Below are 22158 nucleotides of genomic sequence, written 5' to 3' on the forward strand. Positions count from 1 at the left end.
ACAGTTTAGAGAGTTGTAGAGGTGGGTACAGTTACAGTTTAGAGAATTGGTGAGGTGGGTACAATTACAGATTAGACAGTTGGTGAGGTGGGTACAGTTACAGTTTAGAGAATTGGTGAGGTGGGTACAGTTACAGATTAGACAGTTGGTGAGGTGGGTACAGTTACAGTTTAGACAGTTGGTGAGGTGGGTACAGTTACAGATTAGACAGTTGGTGAGGTGGGTACAGTTACAGTTTAGAGAATTGGTGAGGTGGGTACAGTTACAGATTAGACAGTTGGTGAGGTGGGTACAATTACAGATTAGACAGTTAGTGAGGTGGGTACAGTTACAGTTTAGAGAGTTGGTGAGGTGGGTACAGTTACAGATTAGACAGTTGGTGAGGTGGTTACAGTTACAGTTTAGACAGTTGTAGAGGTGGGTACAGTTACAGTTTAAAGAATTGGTGAGGTGGGTACAATTACAGATTAGACAGTTGGTGAGGTGGGTACAGTTACAGTTTAGAGAATTGGTGAGGTGGGTACAATTACAGATTAGACAGTTGGTGAGGTGGGTACAATTACAGTTTAGACAGTTGGTGAGGTGGGTACAGTTACAGATTAGACAGTTGGTGAGGTGGGTACAGTTACAGTTTAGAGAATTGGTGAGGTGGGTACAGTTACAGTTTAGACAGTTGGTGAGGTGGGTACAATTACAGATTAGACAGTTGGTGAGGTGGGTACAATTACAGTTTAGACAGTTGGTGAGGTGGGTACAGTTACAGATTAGACAGTTGGTGAGGTGGGTACAGTTACAGTTTAGAGAATTGGTGAGGTGGGTACAGTTACAGTTTAGACAGTTGGTGAGGTGGGTACAATTACAGATTAGACAGTTGGTGAGGTGGGTACAGTTACAGTTTAGACAGTTGGTGAGGTGGGTACAGTTACAGTTTAGACAGTTGGTGAGGTGGGTACAATTACAGTTTAGAGAGTTGGTGAGGTGGGTACAGTTACAGTTTAGACAGTTGGTGAGGTGGGTACAGTTACAGTTTAGAGAGTTGGTGAGGTGGGTACAGTTACAGTTTAGACAGTTGGTGAGGTGGGTACAGTTACAGTTTAGATAATTGGTGAGCTGGGTACAGTTACAGATTAGACAGTTGGTGAGATGGGTACAGTTACAGTTTAGAGAATTGGTGAGGTGGGTACAGTTACAGTTTAGACAGTTGGTGAGGTGGGTACAATTACAGTTTAGAGAATTGGTGAGGTGGGTACAGTTACAGTTTAGAGAATTGGTGAGGTGGGTACAGTTACAGATTAGACAGTTGGGTGAGGTGGGTACAGTTACAGTTTAGAGAATTGGTGAGGTGGGTACAGTTACAGATTAGACAGTTGGTGAGGTGGGTACAGTTACAGTTTAGACAGTTGTAGAGGTGGGTACAGTTACAGTTTAAAGAATTGGTGAGGTGGGTACAATTACAGATTAGACAGTTGGTGAGGGGGGTACAATTACAGATTGGACAGTTGGTGAGGTGGGTACAATTACAGTTTAGAGAGTTGGTGAGGTGGGTACAGTTACAGTTTAGAGAGTTGGTGAGGTGGGTACAATTACAGATTAGACAGTTGGTGAGGTGGGTACAGTTACAGATTAGACAGTTGGTGAGGTGGGTACAGTTACAGTTTAGACAGTTGGTGAGGTGGGTACAGTTACAGATTAGACAGTTGGTGAGGTGGGTACAGTTACAGTTTAGAGAATTGGTGAGGTGGGTACAGTTACAGATTAGACAGTTGGTGAGGTGGTTACAGTTACAGTTTAGAGAGTTGGTGAGGTGGGTACAGTTACAGATTAGACAGTTGGTGAGGTGGTTACAGTTACAGTTTAGACAGTTGTAGAGGTGGGTACAGTTACAGTTTAAAGAATTGGTGAGGTGGGTACAATTACAGATTAGACAGTTGGTGAGGTGGGTACAGTTACAGTTTAGAGAATTGGTGAGGGGGGTACAATTACAGTTTAGACAGTTGGTGAGGTGGGAACAATTACAGTTTAGACAGTTGGTGAGGTGGGTACAATTACAGTTTAGACAGTTGGTGAGGTGGGTACAATTACAGATTAGACAGTTGGTGAGGGGGGTACAATTACAGATTAGACAGTTGGTGAGGTGGGTACAGTTACAGATTAGGGAATTGGTGAGGTGGGAACAATTACAGTTTAGACAGTTGGTGAGGTGGGTACAGTTACAGATTAGACAGTTGGTGAGGTGGGTACAGTTACAGTTTAGAGAGTTGGTGAGGTGGGTACAGTTACAGTTTAGACAGTTGGTGAGGTGGGTACAGTTACAGTTTAGACAGTTGGTGAGGTGGGTACAGTTACAGTTTAGATAATTGGTGAGCTGGGTACAGTTACAGATTAGACAGTTGGTGAGATGGGTACAGTTACAGTTTAGAGAATTGGTGAGGTGGGTACAGTTACAGTTTAGACAGTTGGTGAGGTGGGTACAATTACAGTTTAGAGAATTGGTGAGGTGGGTACAGTTACAGTTTAGAGAATTGGTGAGGTGGGTACAGTTACAGATTAGACAGTTGGTGAGGTGGGTACAGTTACAGTTTAGACAGTTGGTGAGGTAGGTACAGTTACAGTTTAGACAGTTGGTGAGGTGGGTACAGTTACAGATTAGACAGTTGGTGAGGTGGGTACAATTACAGTTTAGAGAATTGGTGAGGTGGGTACAGTTACAGTTTAGAGAATTGGTGAGGTGGGTACAGTTACAGTTTAGACAGTTGGTGAGGTGGGTACAGTTACAGATTAGACAGTTGGTGAGGTGGGTACAGTTACAGTTTAGACAGTTGGTGAGGAGGGTACAATTACAGTTTAGAGAATTGGTGAGGTGGGTACAGTTACAGATTAGACAGTTGGTGAGGGGGGTACAATTACAGTTTAGAGAGTTGGTGAGGTGGGTACAGTTACAGTTTAGAGAATTGGTGAGGGGGGTACAATTACAGTTTAGACAGATGGTGAGGTGGGTACAGTTACAGTTTAGACAGTTGGTGAGGTGGGAACAGTTACAGTTTAGACAGTTGGTGAGGTGGGTACAGTTACAGTTTAGAGAGTTGGTGAGGTGGGTACAGTTACAGATTAGACAGATGGTGAGGTGGGTACAGTTACAGTTTAGACAGTTGGTGAGGTGGGTACAGTTATAGATTAGACAGTTGGTGAGGGGGTACAATTACAGTTTAGACAGATGGGGAGGTGGGTACAGTTACAGATTAGACAGTTGGTGAGGTGGGTACAGTTACAGTTTAGACAGTTGGTGAGGTGGGTACAGTTACAGTTTAGACAGTTGGTGAGGTGGGTACAATTACAGTTTAGAGAGTTGGTGAGGTGGGTACAATTACAGTTTAGACAGTTGGTGAGGTGGGTACAATTACAGTTTAGACAGTTGGTGAGGTGGGTACAGTTACAGATTAGACAGTTGGTGAGGTGGGAACAATTACAGTTTAGACAGTTGGTGAGGTGGGTACAGTTACAGTTTAGACAGTTGGTGAGGGGGGTACAATTACAGTTTAGACAGTTGGTGAGGTGGGTACAGTTACAGTTTAGACAGTTGGTGAGGTGGGTACAGTTACAGTTTAGAGAGTTGGTGAGGTGGGTACAGTTACAGTTTAGACAGTTGGTGAGGTGGGTACAGTTACAGTTTAGAGAATTGGTGAGGTGGGTACAGTTAAAGTTTAGACAGTTGGTGAGGTGGGTACAGTTACAGTTTAGACAGTTGGTGAGGTGGGTACAGTTACAGTTTAGACAGTTGGTGAGGGGGGTACAATTACAGTTTAGACAGATGGTGAGGTGGGTACAGTTACAGTTTAGACAGTTGGTGAGGTGGGTACAGTTACAGTTTAGACAGTTGGTGAGGTGGGTACAGTTACAGATTAGACAGTTGGTGAGGTGGGTACAGTTACAGTTTAGACAGTTGGTGAGGTGGGTACAGTTACAGTTTAGACAGTTGGTGAGGTGGGTACAGTTACAGATTAGACAGTTGGTGAGGTGGGTACAGTTACAGTTTAGACAGTTGGTGAGGTGGGAACAATTACAGTTTAGACAGTTGGTGAGGTGGGTACAGTTACAGTTTAGACAGTTGGTGAGGTGGGTACAGTTACAGTTTAGAGAATTGGTGAGGTGGGTACAGTTACAGTTTAGACAGTTGGTGAGGTGGGTACAGTTACAGATTAGACAGTTGGTGAGGGGGGTACAATTACAGATTAGACAGTTGGTGAGGTGGGTACAGTTACAGTTTAGAGAATTGGTGAGGTGGGTACAGTTATAGATTAGACAGTTGGTGAGGGGGGTACAATTACAGATTAGACAGTTGGTGAGGTGGGTACAGTTTCAGTTTAGAGAATTGGTGAGGTGGGTACAGTTACAGTTTAGAGAATTGGTGAGGTGGGTACAGTTATAGATTAGACAGTTGGTGAGGGGGGTACAATTACAGATTAGACAGTTGGTGAGGTGGGTACAGTTTCAGTTTAGAGAATTGGTGAGGTGGGTACAGTTACAGATTAGACAGTTGGTGAGGTGGTTACAATTACAGTTTAGACAGTTGGTGAGGTGGGTACAGTTACAGTTTAGACAGTTGGTGAGGTGGGTACAGTTATAGATTAGACAGTTGGTGAGGGGGGTACAATTACAGATTAGACAGTTGGTGAGGTGGGTACAGTTTCAGTTTAGAGAATTGGTGAGGTGGGTACAGTTACAGATTAGACAGTTGGTGAGGTGGTTACAATTACAGTTTAGACAGTTGGTGAGGTGGGTACAGTTACAGTTTAGACAGTTGGTGAGGTGGGTACAGTTACAGTTTAGACAGTTGGTGAGGTGGGAACAATTACAGTTTAGACAGTTGGTGAGGTGGGAACAATTACAGATTAGACAGTTGGTGAGATGGGTACAGTTACAGTTTAGAGAATTGGTGAGGTGGGTACAGTTACAGTTTAGAGAATTGGTGAGGTGGGTACAGTTACAGATTAGACAGTTGGGTGAGGTGGGTACAGTTACAGTTTAGAGAATTGGTGAGGTGGGTACAGTTACAGATTAGACAGTTGGTGAGGTGGGTACAGTTACAGTTTAGACAGTTGGTGAGGTGGGTACAGTTACAGATTAGACAGTTGGTGAGGTGGTTACAGTTACAGTTTAGACAGTTGTAGAGGTGGGTACAGTTACAGTTTAAAGAATTGGTGAGGTGGGTACAATTACAGATTAGACAGTTGGTGAGGGGGGTACAATTACAGATTGGACAGTTGGTGAGGTGGGTACAATTACAGTTTAGAGAGTTGGTGAGGTGGGTACAGTTACAGTTTAGAGAGTTGGTGAGGTGGGTACAATTACAGATTAGACAGTTGGTGAGGTGGGTACAGTTACAGATTAGACAGTTGGTGAGGTGGGTACAGTTACAGTTTAGACAGTTGGTGAGGTGGGTACAGTTACAGATTAGACAGTTGGTGAGGTGGGTACAGTTACAGTTTAGAGAATTGGTGAGGTGGGTACAGTTACAGATTAGACAGTTGGTGAGGTGGTTACAGTTACAGTTTAGAGAGTTGGTGAGGTGGGTACAGTTACAGATTAGACAGTTGGTGAGGTGGTTACAGTTACAGTTTAGACAGTTGTAGAGGTGGGTACAGTTACAGTTTAAAGAATTGGTGAGGTGGGTACAATTACAGATTAGACAGTTGGTGAGGTGGGTACAGTTACAGTTTAGAGAATTGGTGAGGGGGGTACAATTACAGTTTAGACAGTTGGTGAGGTGGGAACAATTACAGTTTAGACAGTTGGTGAGGTGGGTACAATTACAGTTTAGACAGTTGGTGAGGTGGGTACAATTACAGATTAGACAGTTGGTGAGGGGGGTACAATTACAGATTAGACAGTTGGTGAGGTGGGTACAGTTACAGATTAGGGAATTGGTGAGGTGGGAACAATTACAGTTTAGACAGTTGGTGAGGTGGGTACAGTTACAGATTAGACAGTTGGTGAGGTGGGTACAGTTACAGTTTAGAGAGTTGGTGAGGTGGGTACAGTTACAGTTTAGACAGTTGGTGAGGTGGGTACAGTTACAGTTTAGACAGTTGGTGAGGTGGGTACAGTTACAGTTTAGATAATTGGTGAGCTGGGTACAGTTACAGATTAGACAGTTGGTGAGATGGGTACAGTTACAGTTTAGAGAATTGGTGAGGTGGGTACAGTTACAGTTTAGACAGTTGGTGAGGTGGGTACAATTACAGTTTAGAGAATTGGTGAGGTGGGTACAGTTACAGTTTAGAGAATTGGTGAGGTGGGTACAGTTACAGATTAGACAGTTGGTGAGGTGGGTACAGTTACAGTTTAGACAGTTGGTGAGGTAGGTACAGTTACAGTTTAGACAGTTGGTGAGGTGGGTACAGTTACAGATTAGACAGTTGGTGAGGTGGGTACAATTACAGTTTAGAGAATTGGTGAGGTGGGTACAGTTACAGTTTAGAGAATTGGTGAGGTGGGTACAGTTACAGTTTAGACAGTTGGTGAGGTGGGTACAGTTACAGATTAGACAGTTGGTGAGGTGGGTACAGTTACAGTTTAGACAGTTGGTGAGGAGGGTACAATTACAGTTTAGAGAATTGGTGAGGTGGGTACAGTTACAGATTAGACAGTTGGTGAGGGGGGTACAATTACAGTTTAGAGAGTTGGTGAGGTGGGTACAGTTACAGTTTAGAGAATTGGTGAGGGGGGTACAATTACAGTTTAGACAGATGGTGAGGTGGGTACAGTTACAGTTTAGACAGTTGGTGAGGTGGGAACAGTTACAGTTTAGACAGTTGGTGAGGTGGGTACAGTTACAGTTTAGAGAGTTGGTGAGGTGGGTACAGTTACAGATTAGACAGATGGTGAGGTGGGTACAGTTACAGTTTAGACAGTTGGTGAGGTGGGTACAGTTACAGTTTAGAGAGTTGGTGAGGTGGGTACAATTACAGATTAGACAGTTGGTGAGGTGGGTACAGTTATAGATTAGACAGTTGGTGAGGGGGTACAATTACAGTTTAGACAGATGGGGAGGTGGGTACAGTTACAGATTAGACAGTTGGTGAGGTGGGTACAGTTACAGTTTAGACAGTTGGTGAGGTGGGTACAGTTACAGTTTAGACAGTTGGTGAGGTGGGTACAATTACAGTTTAGAGAGTTGGTGAGGTGGGTACAATTACAGTTTAGACAGTTGGTGAGGTGGGTACAATTACAGTTTAGACAGTTGGTGAGGTGGGTACAGTTACAGATTAGACAGTTGGTGAGGTGGGAACAATTACAGTTTAGACAGTTGGTGAGGTGGGTACAGTTACAGTTTAGACAGTTGGTGAGGGGGGTACAATTACAGTTTAGACAGTTGGTGAGGTGGGTACAGTTACAGTTTAGACAGTTGGTGAGATGGGTACAGTTACAGTTTAGAGAGTTGGTGAGGTGGGTACAGTTACAGTTTAGACAGTTGGTGAGGTGGGTACAGTTACAGTTTAGAGAATTGGTGAGGTGGGTACAGTTAAAGTTTAGACAGTTGGTGAGGTGGGTACAGTTACAGTTTAGACAGTTGGTGAGGTGGGTACAGTTACAGTTTAGACAGTTGGTGAGGGGGGTACAATTACAGTTTAGACAGATGGTGAGGTGGGTACAGTTACAGTTTAGACAGTTGGTGAGGTGGGTACAGTTACAGTTTAGACAGTTGGTGAGGTGGGTACAGTTACAGATTAGACAGTTGGTGAGGTGGGTACAGTTACAGTTTAGACAGTTGGTGAGGTGGGTACAGTTACAGATTAGACAGTTGGTGAGGTGGGTACAGTTACAGTTTAGACAGTTGGTGAGGTGGGAACAATTACAGTTTAGACAGTTGGTGAGGTGGGTACAGTTACAGTTTAGACAGTTGGTGAGGTGGGTACAGTTACAGTTTAGAGAATTGGTGAGGTGGGTACAGTTACAGTTTAGACAGTTGGTGAGGTGGGTACAGTTACAGATTAGACAGTTGGTGAGGGGGGTACAATTACAGATTAGACAGTTGGTGAGGTGGGTACAGTTACAGTTTAGAGAATTGGTGAGGTGGGTACAGTTATAGATTAGACAGTTGGTGAGGGGGGTACAATTACAGATTAGACAGTTGGTGAGGTGGGTACAGTTTCAGTTTAGAGAATTGGTGAGGTGGGTACAGTTACAGTTTAGAGAATTGGTGAGGTGGGTACAGTTATAGATTAGACAGTTGGTGAGGGGGGTACAATTACAGATTAGACAGTTGGTGAGGTGGGTACAGTTTCAGTTTAGAGAATTGGTGAGGTGGGTACAGTTACAGATTAGACAGTTGGTGAGGTGGTTACAATTACAGTTTAGACAGTTGGTGAGGTGGGTACAGTTACAGTTTAGACAGTTGGTGAGGTGGGTACAGTTATAGATTAGACAGTTGGTGAGGGGGGTACAATTACAGATTAGACAGTTGGTGAGGTGGGTACAGTTTCAGTTTAGAGAATTGGTGAGGTGGGTACAGTTACAGATTAGACAGTTGGTGAGGTGGTTACAATTACAGTTTAGACAGTTGGTGAGGTGGGTACAGTTACAGTTTAGACAGTTGGTGAGGTGGGTACAGTTACAGTTTAGACAGTTGGTGAGGTGGGAACAATTACAGTTTAGACAGTTGGTGAGGTGGGAACAATTACAGATTAGACAGTTGGTGAGATGGGTACAGTTACAGTTTAGAGAATTGGTGAGGTGGGTACAGTTACAGTTTAGAGAATTGGTGAGGTGGGTACAGTTACAGATTAGACAGTTGGGTGAGGTGGGTACAGTTACAGTTTAGAGAATTGGTGAGGTGGGTACAGTTACAGATTAGACAGTTGGTGAGGTGGGTACAGTTACAGTTTAGACAGTTGGTGAGGTGGGTACAGTTACAGATTAGACAGTTGGTGAGGTGGTTACAGTTACAGTTTAGACAGTTGTAGAGGTGGGTACAGTTACAGTTTAAAGAATTGGTGAGGTGGGTACAATTACAGATTAGACAGTTGGTGAGGGGGGTACAATTACAGATTGGACAGTTGGTGAGGTGGGTACAATTACAGTTTAGAGAGTTGGTGAGGTGGGTACAGTTACAGTTTAGAGAGTTGGTGAGGTGGGTACAATTACAGATTAGACAGTTGGTGAGGTGGGTACAGTTACAGATTAGACAGTTGGTGAGGTGGGTACAGTTACAGTTTAGACAGTTGGTGAGGTGGGTACAGTTACAGATTAGACAGTTGGTGAGGTGGGTACAGTTACAGTTTAGAGAATTGGTGAGGTGGGTACAGTTACAGATTAGACAGTTGGTGAGGTGGTTACAGTTACAGTTTAGAGAGTTGGTGAGGTGGGTACAGTTACAGATTAGACAGTTGGTGAGGTGGTTACAGTTACAGTTTAGACAGTTGTAGAGGTGGGTACAGTTACAGTTTAAAGAATTGGTGAGGTGGGTACAATTACAGATTAGACAGTTGGTGAGGTGGGTACAGTTACAGTTTAGAGAATTGGTGAGGGGGGTACAATTACAGTTTAGACAGTTGGTGAGGTGGGAACAATTACAGTTTAGACAGTTGGTGAGGTGGGTACAATTACAGTTTAGACAGTTGGTGAGGTGGGTACAATTACAGATTAGACAGTTGGTGAGGGGGGTACAATTACAGATTAGACAGTTGGTGAGGTGGGTACAGTTACAGATTAGGGAATTGGTGAGGTGGGAACAATTACAGTTTAGACAGTTGGTGAGGTGGGTACAGTTACAGATTAGACAGTTGGTGAGGTGGGTACAGTTACAGTTTAGAGAGTTGGTGAGGTGGGTACAGTTACAGTTTAGACAGTTGGTGAGGTGGGTACAGTTACAGTTTAGACAGTTGGTGAGGTGGGTACAGTTACAGTTTAGATAATTGGTGAGCTGGGTACAGTTACAGATTAGACAGTTGGTGAGATGGGTACAGTTACAGTTTAGAGAATTGGTGAGGTGGGTACAGTTACAGTTTAGACAGTTGGTGAGGTGGGTACAATTACAGTTTAGAGAATTGGTGAGGTGGGTACAGTTACAGTTTAGAGAATTGGTGAGGTGGGTACAGTTACAGATTAGACAGTTGGTGAGGTGGGTACAGTTACAGTTTAGACAGTTGGTGAGGTAGGTACAGTTACAGTTTAGACAGTTGGTGAGGTGGGTACAGTTACAGATTAGACAGTTGGTGAGGTGGGTACAATTACAGTTTAGAGAATTGGTGAGGTGGGTACAGTTACAGTTTAGAGAATTGGTGAGGTGGGTACAGTTACAGTTTAGACAGTTGGTGAGGTGGGTACAGTTACAGATTAGACAGTTGGTGAGGTGGGTACAGTTACAGTTTAGACAGTTGGTGAGGAGGGTACAATTACAGTTTAGAGAGTTGGTGAGGTGGGTACAGTTACAGTTTAGAGAATTGGTGAGGGGGGTACAATTACAGTTTAGACAGTTGGTGAGGTGGGTACAATTACAGTTTAGAGAATTGGTGAGGTGGGTACAGTTACAGATTAGACAGTTGGTGAGGGGGGTACAATTACAGTTTAGAGAGTTGGTGAGGTGGGTACAGTTACAGTTTAGAGAATTGGTGAGGGGGGTACAATTACAGTTTAGACAGATGGTGAGGTGGGTACAGTTACAGTTTAGACAGTTGGTGAGGTGGGAACAGTTACAGTTTAGACAGTTGGTGAGGTGGGTACAGTTACAGTTTAGAGAGTTGGTGAGGTGGGTACAGTTACAGATTAGACAGATGGTGAGGTGGGTACAGTTACAGTTTAGACAGTTGGTGAGGTGGGTACAGTTACAGTTTAGAGAGTTGGTGAGGTGGGTACAATTACAGATTAGACAGTTGGTGAGGTGGGTACAGTTATAGATTAGACAGTTGGTGAGGGGGTACAATTACAGTTTAGACAGATGGGGAGGTGGGTACAGTTACAGATTAGACAGTTGGTGAGGTGGGTACAGTTACAGTTTAGACAGTTGGTGAGGTGGGTACAGTTACAGTTTAGACAGTTGGTGAGGTGGGTACAATTACAGTTTAGAGAGTTGGTGAGGTGGGTACAATTACAGTTTAGACAGTTGGTGAGGTGGGTACAATTACAGTTTAGACAGTTGGTGAGGTGGGTACAGTTACAGATTAGACAGTTGGTGAGGTGGGAACAATTACAGTTTAGACAGTTGGTGAGGTGGGTACAGTTACAGTTTAGACAGTTGGTGAGGGGGGTACAATTACAGTTTAGACAGTTGGTGAGGTGGGTACAGTTACAGTTTAGACAGTTGGTGAGGTGGGTACAGTTACAGTTTAGAGAGTTGGTGAGGTGGGTACAGTTACAGTTTAGACAGTTGGTGAGGTGGGTACAGTTACAGTTTAGAGAATTGGTGAGGTGGGTACAGTTAAAGTTTAGACAGTTGGTGAGGTGGGTACAGTTACAGTTTAGACAGTTGGTGAGGTGGGTACAGTTACAGTTTAGACAGTTGGTGAGGGGGGTACAATTACAGTTTAGACAGATGGTGAGGTGGGTACAGTTACAGTTTAGACAGTTGGTGAGGTGGGTACAGTTACAGTTTAGACAGTTGGTGAGGTGGGTACAGTTACAGATTAGACAGTTGGTGAGGTGGGTACAGTTACAGTTTAGACAGTTGGTGAGGTGGGTACAGTTACAGTTTAGACAGTTGGTGAGGTGGGTACAGTTACAGATTAGACAGTTGGTGAGGTGGGTACAGTTACAGTTTAGACAGTTGGTGAGGTGGGAACAATTACAGTTTAGACAGTTGGTGAGGTGGGTACAGTTACAGTTTAGACAGTTGGTGAGGTGGGTACAGTTACAGTTTAGAGAATTGGTGAGGTGGGTACAGTTACAGTTTAGACAGTTGGTGAGGTGGGTACAGTTACAGATTAGACAGTTGGTGAGGGGGGTACAATTACAGATTAGACAGTTGGTGAGGTGGGTACAGTTACAGTTTAGAGAATTGGTGAGGTGGGTACAGTTATAGATTAGACAGTTGGTGAGGGGGGTACAATTACAGATTAGACAGTTGGTGAGGTGGGTACAGTTTCAGTTTAGAGAATTGGTGAGGTGGGTACAGTTACAGTTTAGAGAATTGGTGAGGTGGGTACAGTTATAGATTAGACAGTTGGTGAGGGGGGTACAATTACAGATTAGACAGTTGGTGAGGTGGGTACAGTTTCAGTTTAGAGAATTGGTGAGGTGGGTACAGTTACAGATTAGACAGTTGGTGAGGTGGTTACAATTACAGTTTAGACAGTTGGTGAGGTGGGTACAGTTACAGTTTAGACAGTTGGTGAGGTGGGTACAGTTATAGATTAGACAGTTGGTGAGGGGGGTACAATTACAGATTAGACAGTTGGTGAGGTGGGTACAGTTTCAGTTTAGAGAATTGGTGAGGTGGGTACAGTTACAGATTAGACAGTTGGTGAGGTGGTTACAATTACAGTTTAGACAGTTGGTGAGGTGGGTACAGTTACAGTTTAGACAGTTGGTGAGGTGGGTACAGTTACAGTTTAGACAGTTGGTGAGGTGGGAACAATTACAGTTTAGACAGTTGGTGAGGTGGGAACAATTACAGTTTAGAGAATTGGTGAGGTGGGTACAATTACAGTTTAGAGAATTGGTGAGGTGGGTACAGTTATAGATTAGACAGTTGGTGAGGTGGGAACAATTACAGTTTAGACAGTTGGTGAGATGGGTACAGTTTCAGTTTAGACAGTTGGTGAGGTGGGTACAGTTACAGTTTAGAGAGTTGGTGAGGTGGGAACAATTACAGTTTAGACAGTTGGTGAGGTGGGTACAGTTATAGATTAGACAGTTGGTGAGGTGGGTACAGTTATAGATTAGACAGTTGGTGAGGTGGGTACAGTTACAGTTTAGACAGTTGGTGAGGTGGGTACAGTTACAGTTTAGACAGTTGGTGAGGTGGGTACAGTTACAGATTAGAGAGTTGGTGAGGTGGGTACAGTTATAGATTAGACAGTTGGTGAGGTGGGAACAATTACAGTTTAGAGAGTTGGTGAGGTGGGTACAGTTACAGTTTAGACAGTTGGTGAGGTGGGAACAATTACAGTTTAGACAGTTGGTGAGGGGGGTACAGTTACAGTTTAGACAGTTGGTGAGGGGGGTACAGTTACAGTTTAGACAGTTGGTGAGGTGGGAACAATTACAGTTTAGACAGTTGGTGAGGTGGGAACAATTACAGTTTAGACAGTTGGTGAGGGGGGTACAATTACAGTTTAGACAGTTGGTGAGGTGGGTACAATTACAGTTTAGACAGTTGGTGAGGTGGGTACAGTTACAGTTTAGACAGTTGGTGAGGTGGGTACAATTACAGTTTAGACAGTTGGTGAGGTGGGTACAGTTACAGTTTAGACAGTTGGTGAGGTGGGAACAATTACAGATTAGACAGTTGGTGAGGTGGGTACAGTTACAGATTAGAGAGTTGGTGAGGTTACAGATGTCGATGGAGGACCCTACAGTTGTCGGTCCGGCTTTGCCGAGGTGGACACCTTGGTCAGTGGCTCTGCGAAGGTCCGGAGCCTGTGGCTGAAGGTCGATGCTGGCCCGCAGCCGTTAAACCGCTGGCCTCGACGTCACCTTCCGCCTGATGACGTCAGATCCTGACGTAACACACTGGATGTCATCATCACGGCCGCCTGGCGTCAGCACCCGCCCCCTCTCACTTTTCTGTTGGAACGCGCGTTGCTAAGGAAACCTTCCCCGGTTGCCGTGGTAACCAAACACAGCGGCTTCCGGCGTCCTGCAGTGGAGTTGGTGGGCGAGGAGCGGCCCCAGGTCACTGTCTCGGCCGCCAAGCCTGCGTCTTGTTCCAGGTAACTCGGCGGCCTCTCTCCCTGTGCATCCCCGCCGTGCCGGCGGCCCCTGCCCGCTGTGTGGATGAGATCGGGCGAGCGGCTGCACTTGCCCCGTCTGGGGCAATGTGCACGGTAACGCCAAACCCGTACGTGTTACACACCGGGCAAGTGTAGCCGAGATCTCCGGACACGCGGGGAGAACGCTGCTGCCTCGGCTCAGGTACGTGCTCCCCAGCGACTCCCTGAGTTCCCTCCGTGTACCCGGACTTTCTCCAACGTGTCGTTGTCATTGGAGAAGATGACCATAGTATCAGCAGTCGTTGAGTAGACTGGAGAGGGTGGGAGAACCCAGGACCAACTAACAGAGTTAAGTGTTATTTTCAAATACCAATAGACAATAGGTGCAGAAGTAGATCATTCGACCCTTCGAGTCTGCACCGCCATTCTGAGATCATGGCTGATCATCTACTATCAATAGCTGGTTCCTGCCTTGTCCCCATATCCCTTGATTCCCCTATCTATAAGATACCTATCTAGCTTCTTCTTGTGAAAGCATCCAGAGAATTGGCCTCCACTGCCCTCTGAGGCAATGCATTCCACACCCCGACAACTCTCTGTCCTAAATGACCTACCCCTTATTCTTAAACCATGGACTCTCCCAGCATCTGCAACATATTTCCTGCCTCTATGTTGTCCAATCCCTTAATAATCTTATTAATAATACTAGTGCAACATTAGTAGTTAGTGTAAGGTAACTACAGAACCAGCAACCTGGGTTCAATTTCCACTGCTGGCTGTAAGGAATTTGTGTGTTCTCCCCGTGACCACGTGAGTTTCCTCTGGGTGCTCTGGTTTCAAGTTCCCATGGGTGTAATTGGGCTGCACAGGTTTGTTGAGACAGAAGGGTCTGCACCGTGTTGTATTTAGACAAACATGTGTACTCACAAGGAATTGCATTTAAATTGCCATCATAGTCTAGTAGAGGAATGAGAGGACATCTCATTGAAGGTCCCAACAGAGAGGCTGAGGAGTCCAAAGCAAGTGGCATGCCGTGGGGCACATTAGAACTGGTTGCATCACCATCTGGTACGGTGGGCGGGAGGGGGAGCACTGCACACGATCAGGAAAAGCTGCAGAAAGTTGTAAACTTGGCCAGCTCCATCACAGCCACTATCTCCCCAGTATCCAGGACACCTTCAAACGGCAATGCCTCAAGAAGGCAGCGTCCATCATTAAGGACCCCCATCACCCTCTTCTCATTGCTACCATCAGGAAGGAAGTATGGAGCCTGATGACACACACTCAGCATTTCTGGAACAGCTTTTTCCCCACCACCATCAGGAGGAATTTCTTTAGCCAGAGGATGGTGAAGCTGTGCAATTTACCAGCTGTGGAGGTCAGGTCATTGGGTGTCATTCAACCTTATTGAATTTTTTGAAGAAGTTACAAGGAATGTTGATGAGGGTAAGGCAGTGGATGTAGTCTATATGGACTTCAGCAAAGCCTTTGACAAAGTTCCACATGGAAGGTTAGTTAAGAAGGTTCAGTCGTTAGGTATTAATGCTGGAGTAATAAAATGGATTCAACAGTGGCTAGATGGGAGATGCCAGAGAGTAGTGGTGGATAATTGTTTATCGGGATGGAGGCCGGTGACTAGCAGGGTGCCTCAGGGATCTGTTTTGGGCCCAATGTTGTTTGTAATATACATAAATGATCTGGATGATGGGGTGGTAAATTGGATTAGTAAGTATGCCGATGATACTAAGGTAGGAGGTGTTGTGGATAATGAGGTGGGTTTTCAAAGCTTGCAGGGATATTTATGCTGGTTAGAAGAATGGGCTGAACGTTGGCAGATGGAGTTTAATGCTGAGAAGTGTGAGGTTCTACATTTTGGCAGGAATAATCCAAATAGAACATACAGGATAAATGGTAGGGCATTGAGGAATGCAGTGGAACAGAGAGATCTAGGAATAACAGTGCATAGTTCCCTGAAGGTGGAGTCTCATGTAGATAGGGTAGTGACGAGGGCTTTTGGAACGCTGGCCTTTATAAATCAAAGCATTGAGTACAGAAGTTGGGATGTAATGTTAAAATTGTACAAGGCATTGGTAAGGCCAAATTTGGAATATTGTGTACAGTTCTGGTCACCAAATTATAGGAAAGATATCAATAAATTAGAGAGAGTGAAGAGACGATTTACTAGGATGTTACCTGGATTTCAGCACTTAAGTTACAGAGAAAGTTAGGTCTCTATTCATTGGAGCGTAGAAGGTTGAGGGGGGATTTGATCGAGGTATTTAAAATTTTGAGAGGGATAGATAGAGTTGACGTGAATAGGTTGTTTCCATTGAGAGTAGGGGAGATTCAAATGAGAGGACATGATTTGAGAGTTAGGGGGCAGAAGTTTAAGGGAAACATTACTCAGAGAGTGATAGCTGTGTGGAATGAGCTTTCTGTAGAAGTAGTGGAGGACAGTTCAGTTGTGTCATTTAAGGTAAAATTGGATAGGTATATGGACAGGAAAGGAGTGGAGGGTTATGGGCTGAGTGCGGGTAGGTGGGACTAGGTGAGATTAAGAGTTCGGCACGGACTAGGAGGGCCGAGATGGCCTGTTTCCGTGCTGTGATTGTTATCTGGTTATATGGTATATAAGGTAGAGATCGACAGGTTCTTGACTGGCCCTGGCATCAAAGGTCACAGGGAGAAGGCCGGGCAATGGGGATGAGGAGGGAAAATTAATCAGCCATGACTGAACGGCGAAGCAGGCTAGTTGGGCCAAATAGCCTAATTCAGCTGCTACGTCTGTGCACTAGTGGTCTTATTTCTGAATGGACAATGAGTCCACAACGTATACCAGCGATTAAAAACTCAGTTCTGGTCCTGAGTGGTTGCTGCCTCAGGATTAGGAGGACGACATTTAAGGCTGAGGTACAGAGAAACTTCCTCAGTCAAAGGGTGGTGAGCTGTTGGAATTCTTGGCCTTGGTGGCTGATGAGGCTCGGTCACCGAGTTCATTCAGAACACAAATCAATAGATTTTGGGGTAATAAGGAAATTTCTGCAGATGTACCTTGGAGAGCATCCTGACTGGGTGTATCATTGCCTGTTACGGAGATTCCAATGCAGCTAATACAGGCAGGTGTTAAAACCTCGGACAAAGTCAGGAATCACAAGGTTGAGCGTGATGCGACTGGAGTCCTGAGCGGTGTATATCTCAATGCGAGGAGAATCGTAGGAAAGGCGGATCAGCAGGGCGTGGATCAACTAATGGAATTGTGATATTGTAGCCATTAGTGAGACTTGGTTGTAGGAGGGACCGGACTGGCAGCTCAGTATTCCAGAGTTATATTGTTTGAAATGCAACAGAGTGGGGGGGGATTAACGGAGGAGGGTCAGCGAAAGTGTCAGGGAATTGTACAGTCAGGACAGACTGGTGAGTTCCTCTAATAAGGCTTTATAGGTGGAACTGAGGAATAAGGAAGATATGACCATGTTTATGGGGTTATGTTACAAACCACCTAACAGTCTGCAGGATTTGGAAGAACAAATTTGTAGAGAGATCACACACTGTTGCAAGAAACATAAGGTTATTATAGTTGGCGACTTTAACTTTTCTCATATTGACTGAGCCTGTAGAAGTGAGGCAAAGCAGCAGAAAGGTCATGGACACTGTACATGGAGGTGGAGGTGTTTGCTACCCTGGGGCAGATCAGGGTGGATAAATCCCCAGGGCCTGACGAGGTGTTCCCTCGGACCCTACGGGGACCCTAGCAGAGATATTTAAATCATCCGTAGTGATGGTTGAGGTAACGGAGGATTGGAGGACGGCCAATGTTGTTTCACTGTTGACGATGGGCTCTACAAATAAATCAGGAAATATAGGCCGGTGAGCCTGACATCACTAGTGGGATTTTTACTTAACGATATTCTAAGGGACTGGATATATGAGCATTTGGATTGACATGGAGAGTCAGCATGGCTTCGTGCATGGTAGCTCATCTTTAACCAACCTTAGACAGTTTTTTGAGGAAGTTACCAGCAAAGTTGTTGAAGGCAAGATAGTTGATCTAGTCTATATTGACTTCAGCAAGGGACAGGACAAGATAGAACAAAGTCAGCATGGTTTCCTTAAGGGAAAATCTTGTCTGACGAACCTGTTGGAATTCTTGGAGGGGATTACTGGTAGGATAGATAAGGGGGATGCAGTGGATGTTGTACATTTAGACTTTCAGAAGGCCTTTGACAAGATGCTACACATGAGGCTGCTTACCCAGTTAAGAGCCCATGGTATTACAGGGAAGTTTCTAACATGGTTAGAGCAGCAGCTGGTTTGTAAGAGGCAATGAGTGGGAATAAAAGGATCCTTTTCTGGTTGGCTGCCAGTGACTAGTGATGTTCCGTAGGGGTCTGTGTTGGGACTACTTCTGATTGCTGTATATAAATGATTTAGATGATGGAATAGATGACTTGTTGCCAAGTTTACAGATGATACGAAGATCAATGGAGGGGCAGGTAGTGTTGAGAAAACAGGTAGGATGCAGAAGGACTTAGATTAGGAGAATGGGCAAGAAAGTGGCAAATGAAATACAATGTGGGAAAATGCATGCTCATGCACTTTGGTAGTAGAAATAAATGTACAGACTATTTTCTAAACAGGGAGAAAATCCAAAAATCCGAGATGCAAAGGGATTTTGGAGTCCTTGCACAGAACACCCTGAAAGTTAACTTGCAGGTTGAGTCAGTGATGAGGAAGGCTAATGCCATGTTAGCATTCATTTCAGGAAGTGTAGAATACAAGAGCAAAGATGTGATGCTGAGGCTTCATAAGGCACTGGTGAGGCCTCCCCTTGAGTATTGGGAACAGTTTTGGCCCCTCATCTTAGAAAAGATGTGCTGGCATTGGAGAGGGCCCAGCGGAGGTTCACAAGGATGATTCCAGGAATGAAAGGGTTATCATACGAGGAATATTTAATAGCTCTGGGTCTGTACTCACTGGAATTTAGTACAATGGGGGGGGGGGATCTCATTGAATGTTGAAAGGCCTAGGCAGCGCAGACATGGAAAGGATGTTTCCCTTGGTGGAAGAATCTAGGACAAGAGGGCACAGCCTCAGGATAGAGGGATGTCCATTTAAAACAGAGATGCAGAGAAAATTTCTTCCTATTGTGACAATAGGCAAGTTGCAATGGGTCCTGGTCCTTGCTGAAGCAGCAGTTCAGTCTAGTCATGACCAACCTCTCAAAGCACTGTAGATGTGAGTGCTACCTGGCGATAGTCGTTAAGGCAGCCCACATTATTCTTCTCTCTCTCTCTCTCTCTCTCTCTCTTTCTCTCTCTCTCTCTCTTTCCAATATTTTTATTAGTTTCACCATAGAAGAATACAGAGTACAAGAAAGTGTATATAAAAGGTCAAAAAAGATTTTTTAAAACTACCAATTACATTATATCTGTTCATAATAACAATCTCATTACCCCGTATTCATATAAGTTAATCAATAGTTATATTGAACTAGACTAATGTATTACAATAAAAGAGTCTAACCCCTACCAAGACCGAAGCTGTTCATTAAGGAGAAAAGAAGATAAAATACCTTCTCATATAATGAAAATCAATAATAGCCAACATGTGAGTCTAAACAACGAATTGGTTTTGAAAATAATTCAGAAAAGGTCCCCACAATGTTTGAAAGTCTTGACGAAAATCAGAAATTGAACAATGAATCTTTTCTAAATCTAAACATGACATAACGTCGCATAACCATTGAGCGTGAGTAGGAGGAAAAACATCTTTCCATTTAAACAAAAACTCACTTTTTTAGATATTTACAAATCAGAGACTTTTAAAGATCTCAATTACATACATTTCCTATAAGCTCGGATAAGAACTTATTAGATGTAATTTTTAGTTTGACACCATTTCATAATGGTTCATTATCTAATATTTATAGACAATAGGTGCAGAAGTAGACCATTCGGCCCCTTGAGTCTGCACCGCCATTCTGAGATCATGGCTGATCATTCACTATCAATACCCAGTCCCTGCCTTGTCCCCATATCCCTTGATTCCCCTATCCATCAGATATCTATCTAGCTCCTTCTTGAAAGCATCCAGAGAATTGGCCTCCACCGTCTTCCGAGGCAGTGCATTCCACACCTCCACAACTCTCTGGAAGAAGAAGCTCTTCCTCAACTCTGTTTTAAATAACTGACCTCTTATTCTCAATCCATGCCTTCTGGTACTGGAATGTTTATGGTATGTTACTAGAGACGAGGAACGTTCCTTTAGACAAAATTAAGAATCTCTGGAAACAAGATTTACAGACATCAATATCTGAGGAAACTTGAAATGAAATTTTTAAACTGGTTAATACTTCATCGCTATGTGCTCGTCATTCCCTCCCTCATACAATTTAAGGTGGTGCATAGACCTCATATGACTAAGGATAAGCTATCTTGTTGTTATTCGGATATATCTTGCTACTGTGACAGATGTAATAATGGAGCAGCTTCATTAATTCATATGTTTTGGACTTGTCCGAATCTTGAAAAATATTGGAAGGAAGTTTTTCAAACTTTTTCCTTACTTTTTAAAGTCTATGTTAAGCCTAACCCTCTGACGGCCCTATTCAGTGTTTTTGCAGGACAAGATATTAAGCTGAAGGCATCTGATTTACATATTTTGGCCTGTAGCACTCTCATAGCTAGGACCACATTACTCTTCTTAGGCACTGGTATAATTGTTGCCTTTTTGAAGCAAGTGAGAACTTCCATCCGTAGCAGTGAGAGATTGAAAACTCCCACCAGCTGGTTGACACAGGTTTTCAGAGTCTTACCAGGTACTCCATCGGGACCTTCCGCCTTGCAAGGGTTCACTCTCTTTAAAGACAGTCTAACACCAGCCTCTGAGACAGAGATCACAGGGTCATCAGGTGCAGCAGGGATCTTCACAGCTCTAGTTGTGTTCTCCTTTTCAAAGCGGGCACGGAAGGCACTGAGTTCATCTGGTAGTGAAGCATCGCTGCCATTCGTGCTGTTGGGTTTCGCTTTGTGTCACCGGTGGTGGGAGGATTGTGTCGGTGATGGAACTGGTTGCGTTTACAGCACTCTGTACCCTCTTGTAATCCTATGCAATGGAGGTTGCACACCAGGCAGTGATGGAACACCAGTGTACTTCTATCCAGATTCACACAGGATCATGTGGTCGGATACAATCGCTTTGTACCTGAGGGTCAGTTCCCCATTGGACTTGTTGCTGTCACTACTTGCAGAAATCCCTGTGTGTTGGGCGGATTGACTGAGAATGTGTGTCTAACAATGTCTGACAAACAAGCTTCTCACTACTGGTAATTCTGTTTAGGTCTCCAACCTGTCAGAAGAAAGATGGCTTCTTCATCGCAGCTTCGGATATCGCAGTCAGTGGAGATGAAAAACTTACAGAAAGGCTTGAGTAATATCAGCAATATCTGAATTCTATAACTTTAATTGCAAATCTTTTGATGTTCTTCCCAAGCAGCAGGATGTTCCATTCCATTCAGTGATCCAGTCAGGAACCAAATGACCAAGATACAGAAACAAGTATCTGTTACCCATTCCCATCTCACTATCACAGGGCATGGATACCACAAGTGGGTAATAAATGGTCACAGAGTGAAATTTCCCCCCACACCGTCCCATCACACACTCCCGGGGTCAGACACAGAGTGAATCTCCCTCCACACCGTCCCATCACACACTCCCTCCATACTGTCCCATCACACTCTCCCAGGGTCAGACACAGAGTGAATCTCCCTCCACACCGTCCCATCACACACTCCTGGGGTCAGACAGAGTGAATCTCCCTCCACACTGTCACATCACACTCTCCCAGGGTCAGACACAGAGTGAATCTCCCTCCACACCGTCCCATCACACACTCCCGGGGTCAGACAGAGTGAATCTCCCTCCACACTGTCACATCACACTCTCCCAGGGTCAGACACAGAGTGAATGTCCCTCCACACCGTCCCATCACACACTCCCGGGGTCAGACACAGAGTGAAACTCCCTCCATACCGTCCCATCACACACTCCCGGGGTCAGACACAGAGTGAATCTCCCTCCACACTGTCCCATCACACACTCCCGGGGTCAGACACAGTGAAGTTACCTCCACACCATCCAATCACACACTCCCGGGGTCAGATACAGAGTGAATCTCCCTCCACACCGTCCCATCACACACTCCCAGGGTCAGATACAGAATTAATCTCCGTCCACACTGTCCCATCTCACACTCCCAGAGGTCAGACACAGAGTGAAGCTCCCTCCAC

At 44.6% G+C, this 22158-nt stretch overlaps 2 protein-coding genes across 4 annotated transcripts in view; one reads left to right on the forward strand and one right to left on the reverse strand.

The window, feature by feature from the left end:
* LOC132378131 (uncharacterized) overlaps window positions 1–14156 on the reverse strand; it is a 45796-nt gene extending 31640 nt beyond the window's left edge. Inside the window, exons 1-2 of the mRNA XM_059944871.1 lie at window positions 14128–14156; window positions 13719–13965 (exon numbers count right to left, since the gene is read on the reverse strand). Coding sequence (XP_059800854.1) covers window positions 13719–13965; window positions 14128–14156 — 276 coding nt within the window. The remainder of the gene's footprint in view (window positions 1–13718; window positions 13966–14127) is intronic.
* The window catches only part of cfap100 (cilia and flagella associated protein 100), a 54028-nt gene continuing 45589 nt past the window's right edge, over window positions 13720–22158 (forward strand). The window contains exons 1-2 of one of the 3 annotated variants that reach the window (XM_059943886.1): window positions 13720–13868; window positions 21207–21296. In XM_059943886.1, coding sequence (XP_059799869.1) covers window positions 21230–21296 — 67 coding nt within the window. In that variant the 5' untranslated portion in view covers window positions 13720–13868; window positions 21207–21229. Of the gene's footprint in view, window positions 14071–14197; window positions 14217–21206; window positions 21297–22158 lie in introns of those variants that run through there. The other 2 variants (XM_059943885.1, XM_059943887.1) reach the window with 2 other exon arrangements.

The sequence above is a fragment of the Hypanus sabinus genome, chromosome 19, assembly GCF_030144855.1.
Source record: "Hypanus sabinus isolate sHypSab1 chromosome 19, sHypSab1.hap1, whole genome shotgun sequence".
Classification (NCBI taxonomy): domain Eukaryota; kingdom Metazoa; phylum Chordata; class Chondrichthyes; order Myliobatiformes; family Dasyatidae; genus Hypanus; species Hypanus sabinus.